Source organism: Zootoca vivipara, chromosome 6, assembly GCF_963506605.1.
Source record: "Zootoca vivipara chromosome 6, rZooViv1.1, whole genome shotgun sequence".
In the NCBI taxonomy this organism is placed as follows: Eukaryota; Metazoa; Chordata; class Lepidosauria; order Squamata; family Lacertidae; genus Zootoca; species Zootoca vivipara.
Window position 1 is genome coordinate 9,013,114 of NC_083281.1, and position 27,188 is coordinate 9,040,301.

The 27,188-nt window shown below is 47.5% G+C and overlaps 1 protein-coding gene and 1 long non-coding RNA gene across 5 annotated transcripts in view; both read right to left on the minus strand.

Moving 5' to 3' along the window:
* The window catches only part of PTPRS (protein tyrosine phosphatase receptor type S), a 225,725-nt gene that overhangs the window by 101,693 nt on the left and 96,844 nt on the right, over positions 1-27,188 (minus strand). For all 4 annotated transcript variants that reach the window (XM_035118880.2, XM_060275383.1, XM_060275384.1 and 1 more), the window contains exon 6: positions 15,576-15,686. In XM_035118880.2, the coding sequence (XP_034974771.2) occupies positions 15,576-15,686 (111 nt within the window). The remainder of the gene's footprint in view (positions 1-15,575; positions 15,687-27,188) is intronic.
* LOC132592268 (uncharacterized) lies at positions 3,623-11,175 on the minus strand. The gene is made up of 2 exons (XR_009557716.1): positions 4,650-11,175; positions 3,623-4,512 (listed from the first exon to the last, which is right to left on the minus strand). It is a non-coding gene; the product is annotated as an uncharacterized LOC132592268 (long non-coding RNA).

The window sequence follows — 27,188 nt, forward strand, 5'->3', positions numbered from 1 at the left end:
AACATGTGTTTTTGGGCAAAGGGTGTTGTTTTTCCCCAGGGCAAGATTGCGTGTTTTTTAAGTGGCTCAGTCGGTAGAGCGTAAGACTCTTAATCTCAGAGTCTTGGGCAGAAGATTCCCGCATTGAAGTGGGTTGGACTCTACAATTCCATGATTCTGTTTTGTTTTTTAAAGTGATAGTTTTACTGTTTGATTCTAAACTGCTTGGATGTTTCTTTCTTTCTTTCTTTCCAGTCAAGAGGTGTGTTGAGTTTTATGAAATGAATAAATGAATAAAACTCGCATCAATCCCAGTTGTGGTCCAAAATAGCTGGAAGGCATCCGATTGTCTGGGGTTAGGGTGGGGGCACTGTTGTTCTTGTTTTTTTAACAGAATTGTAGAGTTGGAAGGGACCACAAGGATCATCTAGTCCAGGCACCCCCAAACTTCGGCCCTCCAGATGTTTTGGACTACAATTCTCATCATCCCTGACCATTGGTCCTGTTAGCTAGGGATCATGGGAGTTGTAGGCCAAAATATTTGGAGAGGCCGCAGTTTGGGGATGCCTGATCTAGTCCAACCCCCTGCAGTGCAGGAATCGTTCAACCAAGACGGGGCTCGAAGCCACAGCCCTGAGATTAAGTGTCTCATGCTCTGCCTATGAGCCAGGCTCAGAATCCAAAGTTTGATCCTGGCTTCTCAGGGTCAAGTTTACGCTAGCCGGTTTGGACAAAACGACAGCCGAGCTTACTTAAAAACGCGCATGAATACATTCACACCATTTAAAACATTATTGATACAACTTTAAGCAACCATGGCTGCCGCCCCCCCCCCCCAAGAATCCTGGGATATGTAGTTTCTTAAGTAGGCTGAGAGTTGGTTAGGAGGCCCTAATTCATCTCCTGGAGCGGTTTAACCGTCAATATCTTTTCACAGGGGATTGCAGCTCCATGGGGAGGAAGGATGGCGAGAGGGTTCATCTTAACAAGTCTCAGCACGTCTTAAGAAATGATAGCCCCCATAACTTTTGTGAGAGAAGCCACGGCTGTTCGAAGAGGCATCATAATAACCCTTTAAATCATGGGTAGGCAAACTAAGGCCCTGGGGCCCCATCTGGCCCAATCACCTTCTAAATCCGGCACGCGGATTTCTGTGTGTGTGTTTGTTTTTACAGGAGTAGAATGTGTCCTTTTATTTAAAATGCATCTGTGGGTTATTTGTGGGGCATAGGAATCCCTTCATTTTTCTTCTTCAAAATATTCTCCGGCCCCCCCACAAGGTCTGAGGGACAGTGGACCGGCCCTTTGCTGAAAAAGTTTGCTGACCTTTGCTTCAAATGGATGCTGCTAAGGTGGCCCAGGTCTTGTTCATGCAGCACCAAATTACAATTTAGTGTGCGGGCAATGCCAGGTGCCATGTTACGCTAGCCTGGCACCTGGAAAAGAGAAGAGCTCTTGCAACTTGTAATTTTATCTCTACAGCTTTTCTTTTATTGGAGGGGAGAGGTATAGCTCGGTGTGCTAAACGTCCTGGGTTTTTTTGGGGGGGGGGGAGGGAGATAAAAATTGAGAGGACCTTCTCTTGGCCCGAGACTCTGGAGAGACAGTTTCCAGTCAGCTTCTAAAAACTCCTGCGCTGTCCTTACTTATTTGACCTGGATGAGAACCAAAAGGATCCATGAGGGGATGAAGGGAGAAAGCAGGGAGGTGCAAGCTTAATTTTTTTACAGACCTGGTTGTAGAGGAACGGAGAGTCCAGGTTTGTCGGGCAATGGCGACCCCCGCAGCCTGCCCTGAGACCGTTCTCCCATGCTGGAAAGAAAGTTCTGAGGAAGGTTCTAGTTCCAGTGTCTCCCTGCTAGGGTTTTTTTTTGCTTTATGATAATCATTTATCCCCACCATACCCCGCCCCCCCGCCCCGGATTTTACCATTGAAGAAGAACAATTTGCAAGGGGTTGCAAGGGGTTGGGAATGTCGGGAAAGAGGGTGGGGGGGTAGTAGCCTTTTGGGCGAGTTCTCGTTGCTTCAAACCCCGATTCACGTAGAAAAGCAAGTCAAAATTAAGGCAGGAAGGGAAAGGTGGGTGGGTGGGAGGGTCATGGGGCCGGGGCGGGGGGAGAGGAGAGGAGAAAAACGAAATCCATGTGAAATAAAAAAAAAAACAACGTGGTAAAATAGAAGTCAACTGCAATTGTATGACATAAGGAACGGGGTGGGAAATAATTGTGCTTTGTTTTGCTTTTAATAAATTTTTTAAAAAATACTAAAACAACCACACAATGGAAAAACGAAAAGAACACCAAATCAAAACTGAAGGGTGACTGGTTGAGAAAGCACCAAAGGAAACCGAAATGGTCTTAAACATTTTGACACCCAGCAAGCCCATAGCTCCGAATGAGGTGAGAAGGCGGACATTATTAGCATTTTGGGCGAGACAGAGGAGTGGTGTCCGTTCTGTCTTACTCCAAAATGAGGAGGGGGGAGGAAAAGGGAGGGCAAAATAATGTGCAGCCTTGATATACATATTTGTAGTGAATATTAGATTACACCTGTCCCGTCCCTTCTCAAGCAGGTTATTTGTGTGTAACCTCTCTGGTCTGTCTTCCTTTCATCTCCCCCTAGATGCAAATTTAGGCTATGTTGCCTGTCATAAGCTGGATATTAGTGGAATTATTTACCCTCAACCCCCCCAAAACGATGGGTTTCTTTCCTTCTCCCTTTAACAATTTAGCATGTTGGCTATCCAAATACAGCAACTCACGGGAATTGTTCTAAATGCCCACCCCAATTTGGTTGTTTAGCTGGTTTCCTTTTTAGTGCATCGGTTGGTTCGTTTTGCACGATGGGCGAATGGGATCATTCGGAAGTCAAATTGGATCCCGGACCGATGCTCGGACCGACACCCCCCCCCCTACCCTTCATATTAAGGGTGGCATTAGTGGTTGTTGTTTTTTGTCTGCAGTGTGTGTGACAAGGTGTAATCTAAATTCCCCACCCACCCCCCTAAAAACAAAGAGAACAGCAATGCAAAAAGGGATAATAAGACAAAAGCAGGCAGAGTATTTCAAAATCACGAATAGCACAGTGTTCCTGCAGCAAGTAATTTGGTTTGAAGGCATATACTCCCCTGAAACTCTTGAGAAATCCTTCTGCAGAAACAGAGTGTTAATTTAACTGATTCTTGTTAAAGTTTGTTCAATATCTTTCCAGCTCAGATAATACAGATTTTAAAAGTAGCAGACTTTCCAAAAATAGCAGGGGGCATTCCACTTACCCCTTGACCAATTCTTTCTTTCTTTCTTTCATTCTCTCTTTCTTTCTCTCTCTCTCTTTCAATGCAAATGTGGAGATGACTGAATTTTAATAAATAATACCGCAAGAGACAGATCTCTCTCCCTGAGTTCCAGAGATCAGGGAAGAAAGCTGTATGGATGGCTTGCACCCCATTAAATCCTACTCAAGAGTAGACCTACTACAGTTAATGGTTGGCTATGTCCTTTAATTTCAGTGGCTCTGCTCTGAGTAGGACTGGCATTGAAGACAACCCATAATCGGGAAAGTTTTTCCTTACTTTCTGTATTCTAGATACCTTCCTGGTGTCCCTTGTGTGCAGGTGAGGTGGGAGTGGGGAATTCCTCAGTGGGTTTTTTTTTTTGGGGGGGGGTGTTTAAAGAGATGCACCCTGCAAAAAAACCCCAACCTAACCCTCCCTAAAAAAAAAAGGTAAAGGACCCCTGACAGTTAAGTCCAGTCGCAGACGACTCTGGGGTTACGGCGCTGATCTTGCTTTACAGGCCGAGGGAGCCGGCGTTTGTCCACAGACAGTTTTCCCGTGTCATATGGCCAGCAGGACTAAGCCGCTCCTGGCGAAACTAGAGCAGCGCACGGAAACACCATTTACATTCCTGCCGGAGCGGTACCTATTTATCTGCTTGCACTTTGACATGCTTTCGAACTGCTGGGTTGGCAGGAGCTGGAACTGTCACAGGGATTTGAACCGCCGACCTTCTGATTGGCAAGCCCAAGAGGCTCAGTGGTTTAGACCACAGCGCCACCTGCGTCCCTTCAACCCTCCCTACACCAAAGCAATAATACTAAGAACTCAGTGGGGGGGGGGGGGGAGAGCAGAAGGTGTCATACCAAGAGAGTAAATAAAGTCAAGGCACTAAATCTGGAACACAGGTATGAAAAAAAAATCCAAGAACTTTACAAAGAGGAAGCCTATGGACGAGAGAATTGCAGTAATGAACAAGCAACCTCTTAATGTAGCTTCGCAACACTGAATGCTAATGTCACAACAATGTGTTCTGAAATGCCCAACTGTGCTGACTGGATAAGGCCTCAAAAATGCACCACAGCAGTGAAATATTGAGATATGGTCACCCCAAAGCCTTGATATCCTGAAGACAGTTGGGTTATTACTGCAAGAGCCCTAAAAAAGATCACTGCTGGATCAGGGCCCGAATAGTCCAGCATCTCAGTCTCACAGTGGCCACCCAGACATTCTACTCCAGGCACAGGCAAACTCGGCCCTCCAGATGTTTTTGGGACTACAACTCCCATCACCAGCTAACAGGACCAGTGGTCAGGGATGATGGGAGTTGTAGTCCCAAAACATCTGGAGGGCCGAGTTTGCCTATGCCTGTTCTACTCACTGTAGGCCACGGACTTGCTTTTTGTAAAGTTTTTGCTTTATTTTTCATAGGCATGTTACAGAACATACGTGTTATTATTATTATTATTATTCTGTAAGGGGCCTGGCTGGTTTATACCCCACCGGAATTGAAGATTGTCAAGGTTTTCAACTTGGGCAGGTTATCCTTGAATAGTCCTTCCTCCACAGCTGGTGTTTTTCAAAACTTTCTACCCTCGGGGGGGGGGGGAACATCCCCACCTCCATTAAGTTGTCTTGAAGCTGCTGGGGATTCAAGAGGCCTCCCCAATTATGTTATATAAAGACACTCGACTCTCCCCCGAAGGGGCAAAGAGGAGGGCAAGTTAATGAGTGGTATCTCTGAAGACGAGCTTAAAAACTAAGGACCTCTGATAACCTTATGAGGATTTTTATGTGGGGCAAACTAAAAAAAAACTCCAAACAAACCACACTACTCTGTGGGAAGAAATCCCAGTGGAGGAATCCATAGGGCAGGGAAGTTCCCAGACTGCAAAATTCATGTTTCTCCTTTTTAATTTTTTTAGGAGTGGGAAATGTTGACATTCCAACAAAATAATCTTCATGCAGATGTGGCCTTCTCAAATTCCTGCCCTCACTTGGTCATTACTGTAGCCTTAACCCCATACTCTAGCACAGGCACCCCCAAACCGCAGCCCTCCAGATGTTTTGGCCTACAATTCCCATGATCCCTAGCTAACAGGACCAGTGGTCAGGGATGATGGGAACTGTAGTCCAAAACATCTGGAGGGCCAAAGTTTGGGGGTGCCTGCTCTAGCACAAGTCAGCCCCTCGGCTCAAAATATTTTACACTACAGGCTCCATCCACCTGTTGGATTCAGAACAAGTCAGCTGCTCTTAAGTTCCCACTGAAATAAGTGGGGGCTTAAACATCAAGGGTTGCATCCAACTAAGTCCTACTCAGAGTAGACTCATTGGAGTTAGCTGTCCTATATTACTTAGGTCGTTAATCAGCACAGCTCTGCCCCCAGAAAGGACCAACCCCAAGTCATGACTACACTTGCCCCATAGCTTTTGACAAGACCCAATTTCAGCTAAGCCTGGGATCTGGCCCTATGTATTTCATTAATTTTCCCACATTTCTACAACATTTGCAGAAGACTCTAACTCAGGCATCCCCAAACTTCGGCCCTCCAGATGTTTTGGACTACAATTCCCATCTTCCCCGACCACTGGTCCTGTTAGCTGGGATCATGGGAGTTGTAGGCCAAAACATCTGGAGGGCCACAGTTTGGGGATGCCTGCTCTTAACTCCAGGGGGTTATTGCTGCCTCGTGCCCCTACAAATTGGTGCCCTGCGGAGATTTTGGACCACAACTCCTGTCAGCCCCAGTCGGATGAGCAAATTTGGAAACCTTGCTTTACAAGTGAGGCTTGAGACTTGCCTGAAAGGTAGCTCACAAGCCTTGCAAGCTCGCATCACCCACCACCCTGTCCTCCAGCTGAAGTAATCATTTGCAAATGCTAATTAATCTCCGGAGGAAAGGGCAAGTGGGGTCAAGGATGCCTTGGTGCAGGGAAGAAACCATCTATTGTTTCGTGAGAACATTGGGTGAGCCGGACTGGTTCATATCAAATGTCTATCTAGGGACTCTTTCTTCGGGGAGGCTTGCCAGCCGGACCCCGCTTGGGATACCCAGAAACTGGCGTTCAGAGGCATACTCTGGATTCCCTGCTTTTGGGCATTCTAGGGTGAGGCACGCCCTCCCCCCGAACCTCAGAAGCGAGGGGAACATCTGTGAAAGGATGAAGTGTGTGCATGTAAAAGCGCCAGCACCCAGGCGTTCTTTGAGCACAGAAATACCAGCATCTTTAGAGAAAGACAGACAGAGAGAGAAAGAGAGAGAGAAGGAAGGAAAGAAAGAGAGAGAGAGGAAGAGAAAGCAAAAGTAAAAGAGAGAGGAAATAATAATGAGACAGATAACTGTCAAAGCTGCACCGGATTTCTCAATGAATAAATACACAAACAGGTCGACCACACAGCTTTAATACCTGTACATTAGGAACTTGCCCACTGGGTTTTATAAGGCCATCATCTTTGCATTATTAAGGGAATAGGAGTCCTATATAGAAGACGGGTGGGGTTTTTTGGGGTGGGTGGGTGGAGATTTGGGAATGCCGGAAAGTGTGTGTGTGTGTGTGTGTGTGTGTGTGTGTGTGTGTGTGTGTGTCAGAGAGAGAGAGAGAGAGCCATTTATAAGCAGCAGCAGACCCTTCAAAAGTTTGCAATGGGGAGTCTTATCAAACTGATACTGTCTGAAATGTGTACGGTGTGGTGCATTTTATTTATTATTTTTATTATTTATTAAATTTGTATACCGCCCTATACTGGCAGGTCTCAGGGCGGTTCACAAGATAAAATCACGATATAAAAAAGACATACTACATACCAAACAAACAAAAAACCCCAAGAAAAACCCAATAACCCCATTCCCACAACGCATTTAAAAGGGTATTGAATGATAATCAGCCAGGCTGGGGAGAAGATGAATGTTTTTGCCTGGTGCCCAAAGGTGTATAATGAAGGCACCAGGCGAACTTCCCGGGGGAGAGCATCCCACAGACGGGGAGCCACTGCAGAGAAGGCCCTGTTCTCGTGTTGCCACCCTCCGGACCTCTCGAGAAGGAGGCACATGAAGGAGAGCCTCAGAGGATGATCTCAGGGTCCGGGTAGGTTCATATGGAAAGAGGCGGTCCCTGAGGTATTGCAGTCCTGAGCCGTTTAAGGCTTTATAGGTCAAAACCAGCACTTGGGCCCAGAAACTAATTGGTAGCCAGTGCAGTCATACCAGGATTGGTGTAAGATGCTCAAACCGTATTGTTCCGATGAGCAACCTGGCCGCTGAATTCTGCACTCCCAGTAGCTGACGTTTCTGAACCATCTTCAGAGGCAGCCCTACATAACGCATTGCAGTAATCTAATACCCTATGATGATTCCATCCCCCAAATACAAAGTATTTTCTAAGTTTAACTTTAAAAATATCCAAAATCGCAGGTGGTTTCCAGAGGCATTTATGTGGCACTCACCTCAGTCACATAAGAAAGTCCATCTTACCCTCTGGAACTCTCTGCTAATTGATATTAAACAAAGGCCTTTGTGCTCCCTTTTTTTGGTGCCTGTTGAAAACTTTGCTCAGGCACGCCTACCGAGACATGTACAGTCATACCTCGGTTTAACTACGCCTCGGTTTGAGTACTTTCAGTTTAAGTACTCCGCGGACCCGTCTGGAACGGATTAATCCACTGTCCATTACTTTCAATGAGAAAGTTCGCTTCAGGTTAAGTACAGACTTCCGGAACCAATTGTGTTTGTAAACCGAGGTACCACTGTAATTTGAATGTTGCTTTGAATTGGTTTACTTTGTCTCCATCTGCACTGTATATTTTAAGTTGTAAGGAGACCCCCCCCCTTATTCTTGATTGATTGCTAAACCACTCTGGGAACTGTAGCGCTCTGAGGAGGTCTCCTGACAACTCTCAACAAACCGCACTTCCCAGATTCCTGGTTCTCACCCAGGTGGGTAGTTGTGGCCAGTGACAAAGGGAGGCGGAGTTAATTTTGTCAAATAATGTCATTTTAATCTGTTTCGCTGTTGATCTTAATCCCTTTGGAATCTCTGGACAGTTCCCACTGATCCTTTAAACTTCTATTGTAAACTGCTTAGGTTTTTTTTTTGCTGCAATCGAGTGGCATATAAATTCTAAAAAAGAAAAAGAAAAAAGGGGCAGGAAAGTGGTCCTTATTAGATGCCGCCTGCCTCAGCCAACATGGCCAACGGTCAGGGATGATGGGCATTGTAGTCCACCAATATTTTGGAGGGCCACACAGGCTCTCCATCCCCGGTGCAAAGTCTCAGAAGGCCATAAGCCTCAACGGGTGCAATTTTGTTCTGCGTGGAACCATAGGCACTTTGTGGGGGACCTTGAGAATAACCCGCGGTTTGCCTGAAGCTTTAAAAAAGAATTGTTTAATCCTCCTGCTGCAATGTACTTTCAAACAGGGCATTGAAAGAGACTTTTATCGGCTTATTTTAAACGTTTACAACCTTTACAGACAGAGTCATCATTAGATGACAGGTGTAGGGGGCAGCTATGCTCTGTTGGCGCCACAGAATTTGAAGGGTCATCCAGCCCAACCCTCTGCAATGCAGTCTGTCTGGACCATGGGTAGGCAAACTAAGGCCCGGGGGCTGGATCTGGCCCAATCGCCTTCTAAATCCGGCCCGTGGATGGTCCGGGAATCAACTTGTTTTTTACATGAGTAGAATGTGTCCTTTTATTTAAAATGCATCTCTGGGTTATTTGTGGGGCCTGCCTGGTGTTTTTACATGAGTAGAATGTGTCCTTTTATTTAAAATGCATCTCTGGGTTATTTGTGGGGCCTGCCTGGTGTTTTTACATGAGTAGAATGTGTCCTTTTATTTAAAATGCATCTCTGGGTTATTTGTGGTGCCTGCCTGGTGTTTTTACATGAGTAGAATGTGTCCTTTTATCTAAAATGCGTCTCTGGGTTATTTGTGGGGCCTGCCTGGTGTTTTTACATGAGTAGAATGTGTCCTTTTATCTAAAATGCGTCTCTGGGTTATTTGTGGGGCCTGCCTGGTGTTTTTACATGAGTAGAATGTGTCCTTTTATTTAAAATGCATCTCTGGGTTATTTGTGGGGCATGCCTGGTGTTTTTACATGAGTAGAATGTGTCCTTTTATCTAAAATGCATCTCTGGGTTATTTGTGGGGCCTGCCTGGTGTTTTTACATGAATAGAATGTGTCCTCTTATTTAAAATGCATCTCTGGGTTATTTGTGGGGCTTAGGAATTCGTTCATTATTCCCCCCCCCCCAAATATAGTCCAGCCCACCACATGGTCAGAGGGACAGTGGACCGGATCCCTGCTGAAAAAGTTTGCTGACCCCTGCTCTTGACGGTGGTATCAAAAATGCAGGTTTGCAAGAGTGTAAATGTTTTGCATGTGGATCGAGGGTGCGGTGGTTATCCGGAAGCGATTGTGTTTAAGGAAAGTAAACTTCTGCTTGTGTAATGGGGGTCCAGGATTGCTCTGTCAACTTGAGGGCAATGCTTAAGTTCCCTTTTTAGCAGCCCATGTAAAACTCAAGTTCCTTTCGGGGCCGTCTAGCTGAGACCCCCCCTCCCCTCCTCCCAGGAGGCTGTTCCTCAGACAGGCATTAGAGCTGGTTGGAGGTTGTTAAATCGTCAGAGGGGTGTGGGAGGGGGTTGTAGATTTGGAGGAGGGGGTGGAAGAAAGGGTAGCAGGAACACTGGCTTTTTTTCCACAATGCAGTTGGAATAAAATTACAGCACAGCATAACCGATCGAAACCAACCAACTGACAAACCGACAAAAAGGAAGGTTTTTTTGGGAAAAAAAGAAAAAAGAGAGAAACAAACAAACAAAAAGCAAAAATCAAAAAGTTTAAAAAGAAATAAATTTGCGGGTGGGGGAAAATCCACTGATAACGTTAAAAAAAAGAAAGAAGTTCATTTGAAATTATATGTATAGATATATATACATACACGCACGCGCACACTCACGCACACAATTTGAAAGAACGGAAATAACAATAAAAAATTTAAAGGGGGCGGGAGAAATTAATAATATTAATTTTTTTTAAAAAATAAAAAAACTGATAAGGACCGGCATGCAAAATATCGTTGCCTCGTAAACATTCTCCTATCATGCAGATCAGGCCCAAAATGTCCATACAGCAAGGTAACCATGACGACAGAAAAAAGTGCACACAGAGATGCAACCAAGGGATGCAGAAGAAGAGAGCACACGGCCCACAATGCAACTCAACTCATCTCCAACGAGACCCGAGAACGAAGAGGGGGGAGGGTCTCGCTTTGTCAACTTTTTTTTTTTAAATATATAAAATATATATATAGATATATATATAAATACGCAGAGATTTTCTTGCTTTTTCTCTCTTTTTTTTTTAAAGAAAAGAATATTCAATCATATATATATATTTGCCATTTTATTTTTATGTCATTTATTAATTTTTTTTATAAAAAAAGATATATCGCAGTAATAAGATATAGATTTATTTATATATTTCTCTCTTTTTTAATTTTTTTAATTTTTTCTTTTAAGAAATGTAAAAATATGTGGGTAAAGAAAGTAAAAAAGGAAAACAAAAAACCACACCAACCTTCTCGTAGCTCTGAGGGATGTTTTAAAGGGGTTTGATGCAGAACACAATGACATGAGAAGAGGAGAGAAGAAAAATAAGGGAAACACAGAGAGAGTAAAAAAAGGCCTTCACGGCTGACAACTGCAGTTTCAATTGCTTTCCTTTCCTTTCCTTTCGTATTTCCGCCTTTTAACTTAAAAAAATAAAAAATATCGAGCTAAAAAAAAATATCATCATCTCAAAAATGTCCATATTTTTTTTTTATTTTTTCCAGTTCACTTCCTGTGGCTGTCTTCCCCACCACATTTAGCCACACGTACGGCCCTTCCTTGCCAATTCAGCAGTAATGACCACCCCCCCGCACCCCATCAGACACCTCCCCCCCCCCCGGTGGATTCTACCCTGCATCCATAGATCTGGCAAAAAGCCCCTGCGGCTCGGAGAAAGGAAGGTTAACAACATTTACAGTGTGGCACCCCAAACAAACAAACAAACAAACAAGAAGTCTTCTCCTTTTCCACCTTGGCATTGTCAGTCGTCGTCCAGGAGGTTTCAGCCGCCCGCCCAAATATTTTGACAAGAGGTGCCCTCGAAAATCCCTTCAAGGCATGTCTTCATGGGAGCTGCGGGGGTGCAATCCTGTCCCTACAACCATGTGCCAAACCAGGTGAGTTGCACCTGGATAGAAGCGCTGTGTATGGCTCCCTGCCTGGGCCAGGTAAGAGAACGACGGTTCACAATTCGACCCTGTCCCTTGGAACATTTGGGGGCTCTTTTTCTTTTTCTTTTTAAAGGATGCTGTTTCCCATACTTCTGACTTACCATAAGGCTGCCAAACCCATTTCCCAGCACCCATTAAGACATGCCTTAAAAGCCCCGCCCCTTCCAACACAGGCTCCTCCCCTCCCCCATCCAAACTCATTCAGACATGAAGTGGGGTGGGGGTGGGGGTGGACGGAAGTTCCCTACGGCTGTTAAAATTAGTAACGACGACAGGAAAAGTGCAGAAACGGGGAGGAACACCAAATAGTGCAAACTATGCACCTGAAATTCCTTTTTGGGAGGGGATAAAAGCAGATTATGGGAGAAACAGTTTGAAAAAATCGGTAGGGGGGGGGAGGGAAGCAACAACCATACACCCAGCAATCACGTTCAAGGCTCTTCGGAAATAATGATAGAAAAGGAAAATAATGCTAATACTGATAAGGCCCCCAGGCATACAATCGAAACCATTGCTCCCTTTTGCGGGGTTATCGTAAAACGCAATACGGAAGCAGAAGTTATTAGAGAGAGCACCCCGTTGTCCAGGTGAACTTCCAAGGTGAGCTTCTTGCGTTTTGAACCCAAACGGATGTCTCCATAAACACATGCGCCATATCTTTGACCTTCCAAAGGTGGGTTTAAAACAGTAAGCAGCTCCCGAGGGAGCTTGCGTAACCTGCATCATCCAGTGATTATTCCGCATTTGGAAAGAGCTCATTTTTTAAATCATTTCTTCTCTGGATTCCTCTCTCCCCTCCTCCCCCACCAGAGGTGAGGGACAATGTTGGGCGGGTGTTGTAATATTGTGCAATGCTGGTATCACCCCAGCAGGTGCCGCTACTGCGTAGTGCTGAGCAAACAACAACAACACAAAGCATTGATTTTTCATTGTCTCGGGGAGAAAGAGCTCTGTCTTGATTTCAGGACAAAGAGCAACTCGTAAATTTGGCCCACTTTGGCCAGTCCCACAAAAAGGTATCGGGTTTTGGACTGTGTGTTTTTTTTTTTTTAAATGGACTGACATGGTTACCATTGCTCATCACTCCAACGTTTTCCGTGACTGAGTGGGCCAAACCATTCCAGCTTTGTAGGGGAAAATGAAGCGTTTTTACACAAAATTAAGCAACCAAATTGAGCAAATGGGCAAAGAGGAACTATTGGGGGGGAGAAAGCTCCAAAGTTCTGAGCTGTGGCAGGCTAAAATTCTCACCCCACAGAAGACCCACAAAGGAAGGGACAAACCCACATGAGTCTTGGATCACGTGAGCTCGGCCCTCGAGGCCTGAGATTTTATCCATGGCACAGAAACTCTGAGAAACATTTCCTTCAGCACAGCCACCAGATGTTACGCTCTATGTTGCTGGTCGCCGAGGCATCAACAATGGAGGCAACGGATACCATTTCTCACTTTTTGTCATTGGGCCACAACATCAACAACATCAACAATAACAACAGTAGCAGCAGCAAACAAAGGAAAAAAAGCCTCCTTTAAAAATTTAGCTTGGGTGTAAAAAATAACACACACACAAAATCCAGAAAATAAGCAGCGTTATCAGGCATGTGGCTCCAAGCGGACTGGAAAAGGAGGTCACTTCACTGCAGTGTTAAGACATTAAAATTTCTAAAGGCCAGTATGGCTTTCGATCTATTGTGGCGCATGAAGCTCAGCAGCCATGGACTGGTCCATAGCAGAGGCGCCAACAACCTCATTGTCCCAGGTAGTGAAAACAAGGAAGCTTATTGGGTATCTAGTGGGAAGCTGGGGAAACCTATGCTTAGAGATGACAGAAGGCGTACTGCTAGGAGACATCTAGGGAGGCCACAGCTTCTAGCATCCATAGTTTGAAAGGGATGGCAAGTCATTGATACAGAAAGTCATTTTAATTTTTGTGCACTTGAAATCAGACTGGAAAGAGGAAGAAAAAGTGTCGCACAGCCTATCTCTTCACAAAAACTGCAAGAGGACCCACCCCGCCTCATTTCTGTTGACGAGTGTGCTGTTCTGATCGGACACAATGGAGACCCATTTTGTGTGTGCCCTGGCGTCCAAAAACACCCCCCCCAAAGGAACCCCTTGGCCGTTTGTCAAGCCTTGACTGAACGGTGTGAGCCTATGAAGGCTGGGGCTTGGGAGACCCTGGCTGGACCGTGAGAATCTAGGCACTGATGGTGGTGAACAGGTTCAAAAGTCACTTCTTGCCATTTGGGGCAGGGGCTTTCCAATAACCCCAACACCCCCCGATTCGTGTTGCCGTTTGAACCTCACCCAGACCACAGCTCTGCGACCTTCGGCCCTCAGGTGCTGTTGGGCCACAATTCCCCATTATCCTTGACCACTGACCCAAGTGGCTGCAGTTGGTATGTGCTGTAGCACAACAGCAACTTGAGAGCCAAGGGACACTGATGTAGACTTTGAAACACGTCTTTTGGGGGGTTTCACCATCCCTTCGCACGTGCGAACACCGTGCGTAAGCACCTGGCAGGGCCAGATCCTGGGCTTTTGGTAGGTGGTTCATGAGAACGTGGGGGAGATGGGGACCCCACAATCTCTCCCTCAACTGCAAAGCAGGAATCACATACGAAAAGGGGTTCCCCTCCCTGTTTTTTTTTAAAAGGTGGGCTGCTGTTGTTGGCACAGCTTGAAAGGTTTGATCCTAATTCTGTGGGGGGACTGCACAACTCTCCTTAAAACATTCCTTTACAGCATCCACCCTCCAGACATTACTGACTACTGTAGTCTAGAGCAGTGTTTCCCAAGCAGTGTGCCTCCAGATGTTTTGGGACTACAACTCCCATCATCCCTAGCTAGCAACACCAGTGGTCAGGAATGATGGGAGTTGTAGTCCCAAAACATCTGGAGGCACACTGGTTGGGAAACACTGGTCTAGAGGAACCAGGTTGGCAAAGATAAATAAGGATGTACCTCTGGGAGGGAGGGAGGGAGGAAAAAAGGAGGATGGCCGCATTACGAACCAAATCCGAATTATCAGGGAAAGGCTGACCCACACCGCAAACATGGACCAGCTTTAACAACTGGTTTACATCTTGGCGGGTGAGGATTTGTGGGAATTCCAGTACTTTTGACACTCCTGCCCCCTCCTTCTGGGTAGACTACAATTCCCAGAATCCTAAGAGGGAGGGCCCAGGAAGGTGTGAGTGTCTTAAATGATGGCCTTGGGAGACTTGCCTCTCATTTCTTGTCAGTTTGCCATGCCAGTTTGGCTGAGCAAATCGGTCCAGTAATAATGTCTAAATCGCGGGGAGGCTCAGTACCACCCCATAGGTATTGGCTACCACAATGGTGGTAGGGAGAAAAAAACCTTTTTTTTTGACAGGGGGAACAGAAAGAGCAAGGTATATTTTAGTTGGGCTAGAAAGAAAAACACAAGAGTTTAGAAAGAAGGGCTGGGTCACAGCTCCTTGTTTGGGGCACTTGCACCCCCCAACAAGTGCCCCAAACAAGTGCTGGCGCAGTCCATGCAAACTCACAAGAGTTGTAGGAAGGGACCCAAAGGGTCACCCATCCCAGCCCCCTGCAACACAGGAATCAGATATGTAGCTTGGGTTGGTGTGGGATATTTACAGGGGCAGGGGCAGCTCCAGGTTCGAACCGCCCCTTGGCATGCCCTAGCGGTGGTTGGAAAAAGCCGGGGACACTGGGCCAGGTGTTAGCCAGAGGCCTCCTGCCAGCCCTGCAGCATAGGTACAGAACCATTTATAAGACATTTCCTCCTGCTCCCCAGTGCATATTCCCACACAGCTGGGTCTCTCCAATGTCCAGCCACGCTCTGGGTCACCCATTTGTCTCCGATACAGACTTTTCAACCCACCCTAAACACCTTCTGGGTATTGAGAAAAAGAGAAACACAGCAAAAAAAAAGCCTTCGACAGTGTGCGCGTGTCTTTGTGCACACGTGTAAGCTGGGGGGGGGGGAAGGAGTTCGGACAGGGTGGCATTTGCCACTCTTGCGAGTCACGGCGTTCCCTACCTCTCACATATAGGTTTGCGGGTGAGGAGTATCGCACGCCGGCGCTGTTGCTGGCCACACACTCGTACTTCCCCTGGTCAGTCTCTTCGCTGCTTTCGATCTGAAGGCCACCTGGAAATGGGAGGAGGGTCCGGGAGCGGGGAGAGGAAGGAGGAGATGCCGGGAAATGTGTTAGTTCAGAGGACCAGCAGGCCAGGAGGGAAAGGGCAACCTCTTCCCCGCTTCCCTCTCCGTCGCAGCTCAACGCTTCCGGCGCCCACTCGGTGCTTGTTCCTCTTACCCAAAAGCGGCACCCTGCTGCAATCCCGAGGAGGTTTACTCACCAGCTGGGCTCAGTGGGACTTACTCGCTAGTAAGGGCATGCAGGATTGCGACCCCAGCATGCTCTTGTTCGCATAGCACAGGTAACGGGTAGCCATTTGGGCTTGGTTCACATTATCCATTCTTCTCCCACCATCAATAGATCTTCTGTCTGTCTGTCTGTCTGTCTGTCTGTCTATCTATCTATCTATCTATCTATCTATCTATCTATCTATCTCTATGATCTTACATTACGGCTCTCCCCAGCCTGCATACAATTCTCAAGCTCCCTCTCCTCCTCTGGTGCAGCTGCATGTTTTGATTGTTGGACCTGAGAAAAGTTGTTAATGCTAACTATGGTTTATCTCCTCTGAACACCAGACCTGGAAATTGTGGTTAGTGTTAACCATGGTTTATGTGTTCCATAGTTTGGGCCTGGGAACAGTGGTTAGTGTTAACCATGGTTTCTGTTTTCCAAAGGTCAGGCCTGGGAAATGTGGCTAGTTTAGCAGCAACCATGGTTTATCTGGGCAAGCCAGAGACATCAACCAGTCTCTGAAGTTGATTTGTTTCAACAAACCATAGTTAAAATGAACACTTGCCACACTCTGCCCCGGCTCAGACACCTTGCCAACTAACTGTGCAGTTAGTTCAAACTGGAAACAGATGTTTCCAATCTCCTCCGGGAAAGAGATGGGGGTTGAGGAGTATGCAAACCAGACAGTCGTGCACACAGTGCTAACTCTGGCTTAGTGCTCTGTGCATGCCAGACTGCAGCCTGATGCAGGAATTTGCATAAACTGAGCTCTCCATCTAGAAAAATGTGAGCCAGCAGACTAATAGGTGTCACGCAGCTTCAAAGGCTTATAATGCGCTCTCTCAGCTCAGGCTAACCCTCTAACTTCACCACAAAATCAGCAGAGGCTGCAGAGAAACCAGATGTTGTCGGCCACCCTGGTTGGGGGAAGCCACTGTGCCAAGGCTCCCCCAAAAACTGGAACTGGTCCTGGAGAGGAGGAGGAGGAGGATAAACATCCTCTTTGTCTGTATTCTCCACCCTGTTCCCTAGCTTTACAGACCTCTGTCCAAGACCCCACAAAAGGATAAGTCTATCAACGGTGAAACAGACCCTCCATGTTCAGAGGCAGTATACCTGTTGACGCCTCCCACCAATGGTGGGAGAGGAACATTGTAGGCTTCCCAGAGGCATCATGAGAAAAAAATTATTATCCTTGGTCTGATCCAACAGAGCTCCTCTTAAGACATTAAGATACATTTTCCTCTCCCACCCCCACCCCCCCATTTTTTTAACCAGAAAATACAAATACAATTGCATTAAATTTCCCAATTCACGTGTTCCGGACAACAGTTTCGGGTTCGGATTAAATCTTACCACTTTTGTGGACTGTGAAGGAGAAATGATTTAATAATAGGAGTCATTTTATCATAGTAATAGTAACCACCAACACAAGGGAAGCCAGAATTAGACCTTCGGTGCTTCTCGGTGTCATGTTTTGAGCCCACATCATGAATTGCAAGTGTGGCAGGGAGCTTGGGAAGTCTTCCTCCCCTGGCCCCAGAGGACCTTGGGAAGTCTTCCTCCCTTGGCCCCCGACAGACACAGCGGCCGGTTCCATCCAGCCAGCCAAGGAAGAAAGAGAATTATACACGCATTGAAAATAAATGCAGAATTGAAGGGAGCAAATAAATAAATAAATAGGGGGGGTGGGGTGGCGGGGAGTCACAGAAGACAGGACAAGAGGCAGGACAGGAAATAAATACCCACAACAGTGAAAGGTTGACAAACCTCCAAGATTATTATTAATTTTTTTTAATAAAAAAAATCAAAAATCACACAACTAACACGAAACAAGAACTGGTTATAATCAAGAGGTTGAAGTGGCAAATAGGCTAGCAGGTAAAGTGAGCGCCGTGTGGGGCAAATGTTTTTGTGTGCGTTTGCGCAGGGTGTGTTTTCTTACCTCGGATCGGAGTACCTTCTGCAAGGAAAAACAAAAGAAAAAGAAAAACAAAACAGAAGTGAAAACGAGCGGGGAGGAAAATAGTGGGAGTTTTTGTTTTTTGTTTTTGTTTCCCTGGACGTGCCAGTGGGAGAAAGGACCCTGAGGAGAAGGAAGGCTTGCATCTGGTTGGAGAATCTCTAACGCTGTTCTATTTTGAGCGGGCTGGGAAATGTGGAAGTACTTAGAAGACTGAATGGGTGATTCATGTTCACTTCGGCCAATCAGGAAGGCTTGCTAAGCAGCTGCGGGCGTCATTGGCCGCCCAGGGAAGCATCAATGGGGAGGAGCCAACGCCTGATGGTCTAGTGCAGCTGCTTGGCAGGCAGAAGGTCCCAGGTTCAATACCAGTTATCTCACTGGTCAACAACTACGGATCAGGAAGCAGTTAAATAGGAAAGGCCTCTGCCAATCAGAGCAGACAGTTCTGGGTGATGTTATAAACTGGCAACTTTTCGTCACCTGCTTTGCCTGCAGAATGCCCCAGGTCTAATCTCTGCTTAAAAGGAGAACCCTTTGCTGCGCCAAACTGGGAGCTGCTGCCCGTCAGAGCAGAGAACAATGGCCTGGGTGGGTAAGTAGACTGACTTGGAAAGAGGCAGCTTCCCACGAACCATGGGACAACAAGGTGAGCCACTCTCCACATGCTCAGAGGCACTATTATCCCCTCCAAGGATGGGTTGAAATGGACAGCCATTTCAGCGTTCTCCTCAAGGTTTGGGTCCAAAAGGCCGGAAGTCGCCTTCCTCATAAAATTGCAGGATCCTTCCCCCCCTCCCCGCCCCCCACTGGCTTTCCAAGAGTTTGCTGCACATCTCAGTTAAGAAATGTATTATCGTAAGAAGATCTCTAGGGTTTTACTCCGATCCTGAAAACAAAGCAGGTTTTGCAAAGCACGGCCCGTTCTTTCAAGTCCAAAAAACTCCCCCATCTCCTCCTTTGCATTATCTCCAAATATTAGCATTCCCCGGTCTTGCTAAACATCATCAATGTCTGCAGCAATGTCCACCCCGAAATAACCAGCTTTTATATTTTAAAAGTTTAAATGTCTCTAATACTCTCCCCCCCCCCACAAACTTCCCAGATGCGTGTGCCCTGTTTTCAGGATAGGGGTAAAATAAACCACCTAGTTATTATGATTAGTTAGTGTCAGCTGGGTGGGGAAGAGGGCAAAATGTTATTTGGTTAAAGCTGGTTAAGGTTCTAGTTAGAGAGAGTCAGCTCTTGGCTGGAGAACAGGTTACAAAAAACGGGAATCTACAGAAAGGCGTTAGTTAGCATCTAGTTAAGGTTACTAGCTAGTTAATGTTAATCGAAGCAAGGAATGCTCGCTGGAGGACACAGTTTGGAAAGGAAAGAAAAGGAGTAAGGAAAGGGAGGGGGGAATAAAGGGAGCGTTAATTTGGGCAAGTCTCTGCCGAGGAGCAGCTGGGTGGTTTTTAAAAAGGCAGCGAGAGAGAGAGAGAAAGCGAGGGAGAGAAGAGGGAAAAATTAGCAGAGGGTTGTGGATTTATTCAGTGGAAATAGAACAGCCTTGAACTCATCTTTCCGTCTCAGAAAATCAGGCCTGGAAACGAAACACATACTGTACAAAAATCTGCCATCTGTGACATCAATCTGGAACAATGCGGGGAAAGGACCAGTGGGGAGAAAGGGGGGGCGGTGTTCGTCTATAGGGGTCTGACTCACTTGAAAGGAATCTTTGCTGCATCACTGGTGTGCCACCCCTCGACAATTATTTCCAACAGGAACAAATTATCTGGAGCCTACGAGGGCATTCAGGGTGGGAGGCGAACATCAAATGTGGGTCTGGGGGGAGAGGAAAGAGGGGTCCCCAGTCCCAAGATGGCGGTGTCCAACTGGCATGGCCATCACAGCTGCAAATCAGTGCAACCCCGGTGACGGCCTGTGTTGATAATCTTTGTGAATATTCAGGTTGGCACCCCCTTGCCCTGCCTTCAGGTCAGAAAACTGGGGTCTATACCTGCATCCTATTTGCCCGTGAATGGGATTTGATCCCAGTTTTGCTGCTCCTGGTGAAATTTTACATGAAACGCCATGGGTAGACAAACTAAGGCCCGGGGGCAGGATCTGGCCTAATTGCCTTCTAAATCCGGCCCGCAGACGGTCCGGGAATCAGCGTGTTTTTACCTGAGTAGAATGTGCCCTTTTATTTAAAACTAGCTGACCCGGCCACGCATTGCTGTGGTTCTTTCCTGTGATTCCCCCACCCCACCCTGTCCTGATTCATGACGTATCCTGCCCCTCCTCCCTCCTCCCCGGCTCATCCCTGTGTTTCGGTAGGATACCCTTCCCTCTGTTGCCCCTGGGGAGTGTTGGCCCCTCCCCCCTGCATCTCCATACCTTGGCCCCCACCCTTTGAAAAGGAACTGTCAGCTTCTAGGTTCTATTTCCCAGCATGCACTTTCGTCTGAGCCTTCTGTTGTCCCTGGGGCCCCTCCCCCATGTATCTCCATACCTTGGCCCCCACCCTTGGAGAAAGAAGTGTTAGGTTCTGGGTTCTATTTCCCAGCATGCACTTTTGTCTGAGCCCTCTGTTGTCCCTGGGGAGTGTTGGCCCCTACCCCCGGTATCTTCATACATTGGCCCCCACCCTTGGAGAAGGAACTGTCAGTTTCTGGGTTCCATTTCCCAGTACAGTGGTGCCTCGCTAGACGAATGCCCTGTAAGACAAATTTTTCGCTTAACGAAGAGATTTTTTGAACAGAGATTGCCTCGCTAGACGAATTCGGTTTACAAAAAATTCGTCTAGTGAATCGCGGTTTCCCATAGGAATGCATTGAAATCCAATTAATGCGTTCCTATGGGCAAAAAAACCCCACAATTTTTCCCAATGCATTCCTATGGGATTCGCTAGATGAATTTTTCGTTACACGAATTGATCCGTGGAACGAATTAAATTCATCTAGTGAGGCCCCACTGTATTTACTTTGGTCTGAGCCCTCTGTTGTCCCCTCCCCCCTGTATCTCCATACATTGGCCCCTGCACACGCATCGTGAACATTTCTATATATTTAGATGCATCTCTGGGTTATTTGTGGGGCCTGTCTGGTGTTTTTACATGAGCAGAATGTGTGCTTTTTATTTAAAATGCATCTCTGGGTTATTTGTGGGGCATAGGAATTCGTTCATTTATCCCCCCCCCCAAAAAAAAAATATAGTCCACCCCCCACAAGGTCTGAGGGACAGAGCCCACGTCTGAAAAAGGTTGCTGACCCCTGTGTAACATTGATGAACACTTTTTAAAAAAATGTCAAGAAAAACCTTTCTCCCCCTCGAGATTTCATTCCAGTAAAGCCAGCCCTCCCATTAGGCAAATTTCCCCTTAATACTCCATTACGGTAAGGCCAGCCCTAACATTAGGGGAAATGACCCAGCCATCTTTAGGCATCAGATGCTGCCTGCCACCAGCAGTGGCTGTTCCTCCTGGCCGCCCTCTTCTCTGGAGGGAAGAGCTCTGTGTGCCACAGAAGCCTGCCTTGCGCCCCTTAAACTCGCGTACTTCCACCTCAGGGGTTTGTACGCGGTGCTGCACAAGGAACGAGAGACAGGGATCTCGTCCGTTGCATCAGGCAGTAGTTGCCACACGCTAGCCCTGAATTGCAGTAATGCCAGCTGGAAGTTCTAATGGGCATGCCCAGGTTGGCTCATGAAAAGTTATTTAAACTACTGGGGGTGGGGGCAGAAGGAAAATGGGGGGGGGGAATAAACCAGGACGACAGGGCACAGTTGGCAGATTTTTATTTTTTACAAAACCTGTAGGAGTTTCACATCTAAGAAGCTGGAGAGTATTTGCAAGGTGGGGAAGGAGACAGTTGTAGAGTTGGAAGTCCGACCCCCTCCAGGGCAGGAATAAATTGATTTTGACAACCCTCCAATACTTTCCAAATTTGTGTATTGTGGCAATTGCCCTGAACTTTGCTTCTGGGGCAGTAGACCAGAGATTTTTATTTGGTGGGTGGGCAGTGGCGGCATCTGACAAGTAAATAAGGTCCATCATTTAATATTGAGAGTCCCATGGACTGCAAGAAGACCAAACCTCTCCATTCTGAAGGAAATCAGCCCTGAATGCTCACTGGAAGGACAGATCGTGAAGCTGAGGCTCCAATACTTTGGCCACCTCATGAGAAGAGAAGACTCCCCCTGGAGAAGACCCTGATGTTGGGAAAGATTGAGGGCACTAGGAGAAGGGGACGGCAGAGGACGAGATGGTTGGACAGTGTTCTCAAAGCTACGAACATGAGTCTGACCAAACTGTGGGAGGCAGTGGAAAACAGGAGTGCCTGGCGTGCTATGGTCCATGGGGTCACGAAGAGTCGGACACGACTAAACGACTAAACAACAACAATTTAAAGGGACACTTTGTGAATCGAGACAGGGCCAAGAGCTCCTGAAGCAGAAAAGCAAGCAAGGAAGGAGCTTGTTTTACTCTTAAGGCTAAGCCAGTTATACAGCAATCGTAGAATCAAAGAGCTGTACAGTTGGATGGGACCCCAAGGGTCATCCAGTCCAACCCCTGCCCCCCTGCAATCAACAGGGATCAGCAGTCACACTGGACTCTATGGCGGGGATGGGAGGGGGCTATTCCTTTAGTCCATCCATTAATAAGCAAAAGTGGCAGGCTGGAATACAACTGGTTATTTAGTTTGTTTATTTGAAACCATAGCGGACCCTGCTTAGCTTCGCGAATGGGCTAGCTAATTAAACACCCTGCTGCTCAGCCAAAAAGGAAGACCCCCAGACTGGCTTACTTAAAGAAAACAAAATATTTAAGGGACAGTGAACCGGAAAATGTTTGCTGACTCCTGCCTTAGACTGCCCACCATAGCAAATGGGGAAAGAGAAATTAGGAAGCTGTCTCATGTTGCCTCGTCTGGACAGAACACACTTTAATTTTATTTCAGGGATTCCTGCCTTCCCAACCACCTTGCAATTTCCAGGAAATTTGAAACTCCAAGCCTCAAATCAGTTTGTGGCCGGGGGGGGGGGGGGGAGGAGAGGGGGGAACCCCCAGAAACGAGAGACGATGCAGTTTTAAGGTAGCTCACGATATTGTGTTTGTGGGGATTCCAGGACGATTTTATTTGATAACTACCAAATTTGCCTAATTTTGGAAGCATTTGCGTTTTCTTCTTTTCCTTGTAAACAGCCGTGAGATTTGAGACGCCGGTAATTTTTGGCCTTTAGGTGCCTACGACAACCTCCCAGGTCACAAAAGTTCTGTTAAAAATGGCAGAATATCCCTACTGAAAGAAAGGCGTTAGTAGACGAGTCAAGCCGGGTACGGGGAAGCTGTTAAAAGAAGGAATTAGTTTTAAGGGTGGGAGGAGGGTGGGGCAGGCAACAGGTTTGGGGTTGGCTGGCTGCCAATTTTTTTTAAAAAAGAACTATTAATATTTAAGAAAATGAAGAATTGACTTGATTTATGTGGAAAGCACACTTACCAAAGGTGTCTGAGTGAAATGAAATTAAAAAGGAAACAGAAAAGGGGAAAAAAATTAAAAGTGCGGTTATAAACCAGTTACTTTTAAAAGAAATCTTTCCAAAGAAAACCAAAAACCAACGAACCCAACACAGGACAGGACATAGATAAGACAGAGGTTATCACATACAGAAGTTTAGACATTGATTCCCAGACATGACAGCTGAGGTTCCCCGCCGCCTCCCCAAACAAAAAACTGGGGACACATTTCATCCTTACCTTCTGAAAAGGTTTACTTTGAGAGTTACAGGAGGGGAGAAACTGCTGCACTCTCACCACCGTGTCTCTGTATGAGCCATAGATTGGGGAAACGGCATACTCAAAAGAGAAAGGCGCCAGACCAGGGACTCACACAGAGAAGCAACATGGAGCACTCACCATGTTGGTCATTTTTGGGGAGGGTTGGAGGGCCGCTCTCCCTCCAAGCATGCTATCAGGCACCCCTTTGGGAACCACTGGTGTTCGCGTGATGCAAACGTCCAGCCTGCGCCGAGGTCTTCTGCTCTTCCTCTCAAGTCGCCTGTGGCGAGCACAAGCTTCGAGGCTTGCAACCGGCAAACACCACAGAGCACCCCCCTCCCCCTCCCCGAAGCGCAAATAGTCATCTCTGCAGCGCCGCAACAAACACATACACAAAAACCGACCTTCCCAGGACCCTTTGAGGGGAACCTGTCAAAATTAAGTCTGGCGTCTTTCCTCCGTTTTGAGAAAACTCCCACCAAAGCTTTCTCAAGTTCAAGGGGCAAAAGACATTTGGGGGGGGGGTCCTGGTGGGCTTAGCTGGCAGAGTCGTGAGGCCCACCAGCATCCATCACAGACCGCCTAACCCCTCACAGAGTTGCTGTGACCACTAGGCCTGCGCTGCTTTGGTTTCTTTGAATAGTTAGCTTCACTGACACCGGGTATTTTATTGCTGATCTATGCTTGACTCTGGCTTCTGACAACATCCCTGTTGGATCACTGTGGGGGTGTCCCCTTTTGTACTCCCCCACGGCTCAGATCCAACAGCCCCTTCCTTATTGAACTTTCAGCATTTATTGAAGACTTGCTTTTATCTTCCAGCAGGGTTTCTCTCTTTTTTTTCCGGGGAGGCAGACAACATTCAGGGAGGGAAATCTCTTAAAATCCTGACTGCCCTCTTGAAATCTCTTGATTGAGGAATGCTGGCGCTTGCCCCCCCGGGGTCTCAGGTTTGAGCCCTTGAAATCCCAGCGGCTGGGATGCTCCTGATGTGGCAAGCCTAGTTTTTGGCTCCTTTCCAGTCTCCCCCGTGAATGAGCTGTGAATGAGCTGCGCAGAAAGGGCTGAAACAAATGGGGGGGGGAATCAAAATAACCCCCCTTTCAATTTATCCCACCTCTGTGAATCAAAACAGCCCTGTCTCGTGTCAGCGCCCAAAGGATGAAAACCAGGCACAGAGCTGGGGGGACAGACGGGACTTTTCATCCCAGGGGCCACATTCAATGGGAGGCCCCTCCCACATGGTGTGGGTGGGTGGAGCCAGATAGAAAAGTGGGCGGAGTTCTTTCCTTTCCACTTGCATCTCTGTTCTGCTTCCAGGCAAGCAAGAGGGCAAGGCATCGAGGTGGCAGAGGGGAAGGTATTATTTTGACTCAGCCCCCTTTTGACTCTAGCTCCACACACCATTGCAGGAGGGGGTATCGGGGGGGGGGGCTGCTAGCCACAATGGCTATGCTCTTGCCTCCGCACTCGGAGGCAGTGATGCATCTGAATGCCAGCTGCTGGAGGGGAGAAAAGGTGCTGTTGCACAATGGCCCTGGTTGCACTCCCAAGCTATGACCCTCCCTGTGTTTTTTTTTAAAATGGTAGAGTTTACTCGCATTGACACCACCAGAAATATTGGGGTGGGGTGGACCGAGGTGAAGACTCTTAATCGCAGGGTTGTGGGTTTCAAGCCCCACGTTTGGGGGGGGGGAGATTCCTGCACAGCAGGGGGTTGGACTAGATGACTCTGGGGGCCCCTTCCATCTCTACAACTCTATGGTGGCTACCAATTCAGATTAGGTAAAGGTAAAGGGACCCCTGACCATTAGGTCCAGTCGTGACCGACTCTGGGGTTGCGGCGCTCATCTCGCATTATTGGCCGAGGGACCTGGCGTACAGTTTCTGGGTCATGTGGCCAGCATGACAAAGCCGCTTCGGGCGAACCAGAGCAGCGCACGGAAACACCGTTTACCTTCCCGCCGGAGTGGTCCCTATTTATCTACTTGCACTTTGATGTGCTTTTGAACTGCTAGGTGAGCAGGAGCTGGGACCGAGTAACGGGAGCTCACCCCGTCGCAGGGATTCGAACCGCCGACCTTCTGATCGGCAAGCTCTAGGCTCTGTGGTTTAACCTACAGCGCCACCTGCGTCCTAACCAATTCAGATTAGGATCGGACAAATTCATGGAAGGAGGTAAAAGAATCCGTGACCACCAGAAATTATAGGATAGGATTTCCCTCCAGGATCAGAGACAGTAAGTGCTTCTGCGCATCAGTTTCTGGGACTCACAAATGGAGTGTCCTGCTTAGGAGTTTTCTTGTTTGGGGAATCTGTTTGGCCTCTGCGAGAACAGGATGCTGGGGGCTAGGCGCCCCTCTCACGCACACACACACACATGCACACACCCGCTTTGGTCTGATCCAGATCCAGGGTTCTCCTGACGTTCTTTATTAAAACGGCATTCCTCAAAACGGACGTTAATGCTTGTGCAGGGACTGGCAGCGTTTCAAAGCACTTTTTGCACAAAGCACTCGTTTTAATGAAACCTTGGACCTGCCAGAATGCAAAATGCAGTGGTTCGGGGGCAGGGGTGGGAAGGAGAGAGAAAGAGAGAGAGAGAGGAGCGGAGTGGGAGGCAACGAAGGAATGAATCAACTCCGGCCACCCATTAAGCAAGACGGCTAACTCATGCCAGAAAGGAAAGCAAAAAGGGAGAGGACAAATTAGGCGATTGTCAGGCTTCCAGAAATTTCAACGCAGCCAGCGTTTCCGACGGGAGGGGGTGGCGGGCCGCCTGGCAGGCTGGTTTTCAGAAGGGCTGTTTGTTCGCCAGGTGCCGCTAACCGTGGCTCACCGCACGGGGGTCTGCTGTCCTGCAGAAACGAGCTTTTAAACGCACCTTGAGAGAGGTGCACAGGTTTTCCCCCTCCAATCCCAAACGTTCCCGTTGCCGCTGCGAGACGAAAGCCGGGTTTGAAGCCTTCGTGCCGATCTAGCTGTGGTTCCTGCATTGCAGGGGGTTGGACTCGATGGCCCCTGGGGGGTCCCTTCCAACAACTCTATAATGCTACGAGTCTGTGAAGCCCTAATCCACCTGGGTTCAGGGTAACTCAGGGACCGCCTGAGCCCTTGCGGCAAGATCACCTGCAGCAGCATCACCGGACATTCCCCTCATTTGGCGAGGCTCCTCTGACAGCAACAAGAAACTTTATTGCCATCGGTACAGTCTTGTGGAACTGCCTGCCACTGGAAAGCCAGCAGGCAGCCTGCGCCAAACACTTCGATTCTGTCGGGCTTACGCAGGGAATTGAGAACGTGTCTTTCCACAGCGGCTAGCTGATTTCTGATTTTAACTTTGTATATGCTTTTTCTTGTATGCCTTCAAGCTACTATTGCTGCAAACCAATAGCGGTATATACCGTACTGGCCTGAATATAAGCCTCCCCCAAATTCCGACCGTGAAAAGTTAAAGTGCAGCTTATATTCGCGACCTTAAAATATCGCTGCTGAAACAGCTGACCACAAGGGCCATCGGGAGCGCAGGGCAACAGCTCCCGTCCGCAG